Source organism: Dipteris shenzhenensis, chromosome 14, assembly GCF_047967505.1.
Source record: "Dipteris shenzhenensis isolate YYH24624 ecotype China chromosome 14, Dip_SZ_1.0, whole genome shotgun sequence".
Classification (NCBI taxonomy): Eukaryota; Viridiplantae; Streptophyta; class Polypodiopsida; order Gleicheniales; family Dipteridaceae; genus Dipteris; species Dipteris shenzhenensis.
In genome coordinates, this window is record NC_141609.1 from 9,166,449 (window position 1) to 9,169,230 (window position 2,782).

The 2,782-nt window shown below is 37.2% G+C and overlaps 1 protein-coding gene across 1 annotated transcript; it reads right to left on the reverse strand.

Annotated features, from left to right (window-relative positions):
• Positions 1-648: 648 nt before the first annotated feature.
• LOC147894163 (uncharacterized) lies at positions 649-1,088 on the reverse strand. The gene is made up of 2 exons (XM_087384669.1): positions 955-1,088; positions 649-823 (listed from the first exon to the last, which is right to left on the reverse strand). Exons 1-2 carry the CDS (start codon positions 1,086-1,088, stop codon positions 649-651), a joined length of 309 nt encoding a protein of 102 aa, XP_087240795.1.
• Between the last annotated feature and the right edge of the window lie 1,694 nt (positions 1,089-2,782).

Sequence of the window (2,782 nt, forward strand, 5' to 3'; positions counted from 1 at the left end):
TCAGTCTCTTCTCCTCTTGGAGGAAAATATAAAAAAGTTATGAGATTTACACATCCCAATTAAAGGCTTGAACAAGCATACAAGTATAAAGATAAGGTTTTATACATGCTGCAATGTAGTCATATTTTCAGATTGTTTCCCAATGGTAGCAATTAGATGCTGAATACTCTCAGCCCGAAACACTAGTAGATCGGCTTCTGTATATGATTCCATTTTGATTGGTAACTCCAAATAAAAAATCTCTCTAAGAAGCAACATGCAGTTGTAGGCAACTCTTCACCTACAGCTGTGCCCATCTTTTTACTCCACTGGTAGATGTTGTTAGAATTCTACTTTGTCTTGTTGCTCCCTGGTTGTTCTAACAATAGATACTAGCCGATATGCAGCACTGTCCATCATGACATATGAAGTATATTAATATGTCATGATCATAAGATACAAAATAAGAAAGTAACAAAAATATTAAGAGAATAATTACCTTGGGGAGTTGGCATGATAGCCTTCCATTGAATTCACAAACCATAAATAGTTGACTTCAAGGTCCCAAGCAATCAAACTCCAATGTGAGCTACACGACCAGATTAAAAATGATTATTGTTTTACACAAACTTGCCAAAGAAATAGTAAAAATAAGGTTGGAGTTGATACTTACTCCTCATGATAAGGCATAAAGATGACTCGCACCCCATCTAAATTCAAAGGGCTTAACCAGGTACAAACATCTTCTATAGTCTTTTGAGGAGAACTAAGAATAGAAGAAAGGAGAGCATCGACCATGTAGACACGATTCTGCACTGCACTAGGAAGCTGAGAAATAACTACACTGCACCAAGAAATAAACAAACGTTAGCTCATAGAATTGATTTGCATTCTGCACTAGGAAACTGAGATATAACTATAAACAAATAAACAAATGTTAACTCATTGAAGTAGCAACAAATAAACAAACGTTACCTGAGAATGGCCAGGATAACATTGTCATTAACCTCTTTTAAAGGATTGGAGAGGATTGAAACCTCCTCTCTACCAAAGCTCAAATATTGAGGTTCTCGTTTCAAAACGATCCTAATTTCAAATGAGCTTTCCATTTTATCCAATGCAGCTAAATTTGCAGAATGGGTCTCTGTCATAGCTTGTATTCTATGTTTGCGGTCATTCTGCTTTTCCATGGTGTCTTTAAAGCTCTTGTGCTCATGGGATTCTTCAACCAAATTCAGAGGTGGTTGCATTGCTGAAGTAGAAGGGAGTGCCTCCATATTGACTTCATTCATTTCTTCTCCCTCTATTGCCTGTAAACAAATATGAGAGATTAGATTCATTATATTTAAATTTAAATCTTATTTTAAAAATGGTATTTAGTTGAGAAATAGAGAGTTCATACCGCTAAGTATTGTCGTAGTGACCTTTTTACATAACCCTGCAAGCCATAATTATCAAAGAAGGCATCATCATCTTTCTCTTCATCCACCAACCTCTCTCTGAACAGGTCATGTAAGTCCATCTTTTCATCATCATCAACTGGGACATTATGATCTTCAAGGTCATCATCCATGTCATCAGTCTCCTTGTGCTCTACCTCTTTTTTATAGCCTGTGGTTAGATCTGCTTGAAGCTAAAAATAGGCCATGAAATGGTTGTTTTCAATAATATTTGTGGAGTTCCCTTTTCTGAGGAGATCCTTAAATAAATATCCCATCTTGCACAAGGTGACCTCCCAACATGCCGGTAGCAAATTCTCCACCATGGTAAGCAAGAGACTCCCACTTTTTGCCGAACTTCCATAGTTGTTTTTTTGATAATGTATGGACCTGGGAATATCTTGCTCTTCTAGCATCAATCTCAAATTATTTGAATTCCCTCTTATGTTCTTTTGTAAGGAGTGATCAGGGTTGGGACTCCGCATACACAAGAAGAATGATTCAAGAGATTGAATCGCTATGCCACATTCTCTCTTGCCTCTCTTTGCTGCATAAATACCACTATGGATCTTCACATCTGATGAATATGCTCGCTCTAGAGTAACCTGCATGGCTTCTTTGTCTTGTTTATCAACAAAAATGACAATGTTGTGAATTTCCACTTTGCTAATGGTGGTATATACTATTCTATCAATGAAGTTATGGATATCATCGCTAGAAACTTCATTGATGAAGAATAGTTGTGGCTTGTCCCATGCTGATTCATTCTTAATGAAGTCATCTTCTGAAACTCCCTTGAAGTTCACAAGCTTTCCAAACTCTGATGTAACCTCTACATTGAATTGAAAGCTTTGGTGCATATTTGTCGGCATCCTTATCTCGTTGATTAATCTTTCCACATATGCAACCACCTGTTGTGGAATTTCTTTTCTCATGTAAGAGGTTACTATTTCTGACCCATCTTCATCCTTTTTAATCCACCTGTTTGCCCATAGCTTAACCTTGGATGTTGACAAAGAATCTATATGCTTGACCACATTATAGTCAATGTTACAATGACTAAGTGGGATTTGTTTCTTTGACAACAAATACTTAATGGCACTATGCACTGCATCACGCCTCACCTATACATTGATGCATTCTTCCAAGCAGTGGTCTTTGTCTTTCTTTCCAAAAAACCATTCTTTCTCTAAAAGTTTTTGTGCTGCCATGGATGCATACTTATCAGGTAAGTACTTTATAGGCCTCCACATCCTTGCTATCAACTCCTCCTTATCCATTACCTTTGACTTTTCGGAGACAAACAAAGGAGCTTCATAAGTCAACTCTCCACACTCACATGCAATGCACACTTCAAGCATCTC

Bases quoted from the DNA above. Each gene is read 5' to 3' on its own strand.
- LOC147894163 (XM_087384669.1), bottom strand. From the start codon at position 1,088: ATGGAAAGCTCATTTGAAATTAGGATCGTTTTGAAACGAGAACCTCAA. The intron at 824-954 runs GTAACGTTTGTT...TTCTTGGTGCAG, and splicing joins GTTATCCTGGCCATTCTCAG to TGTAGTTATTTCTCAGCTTC.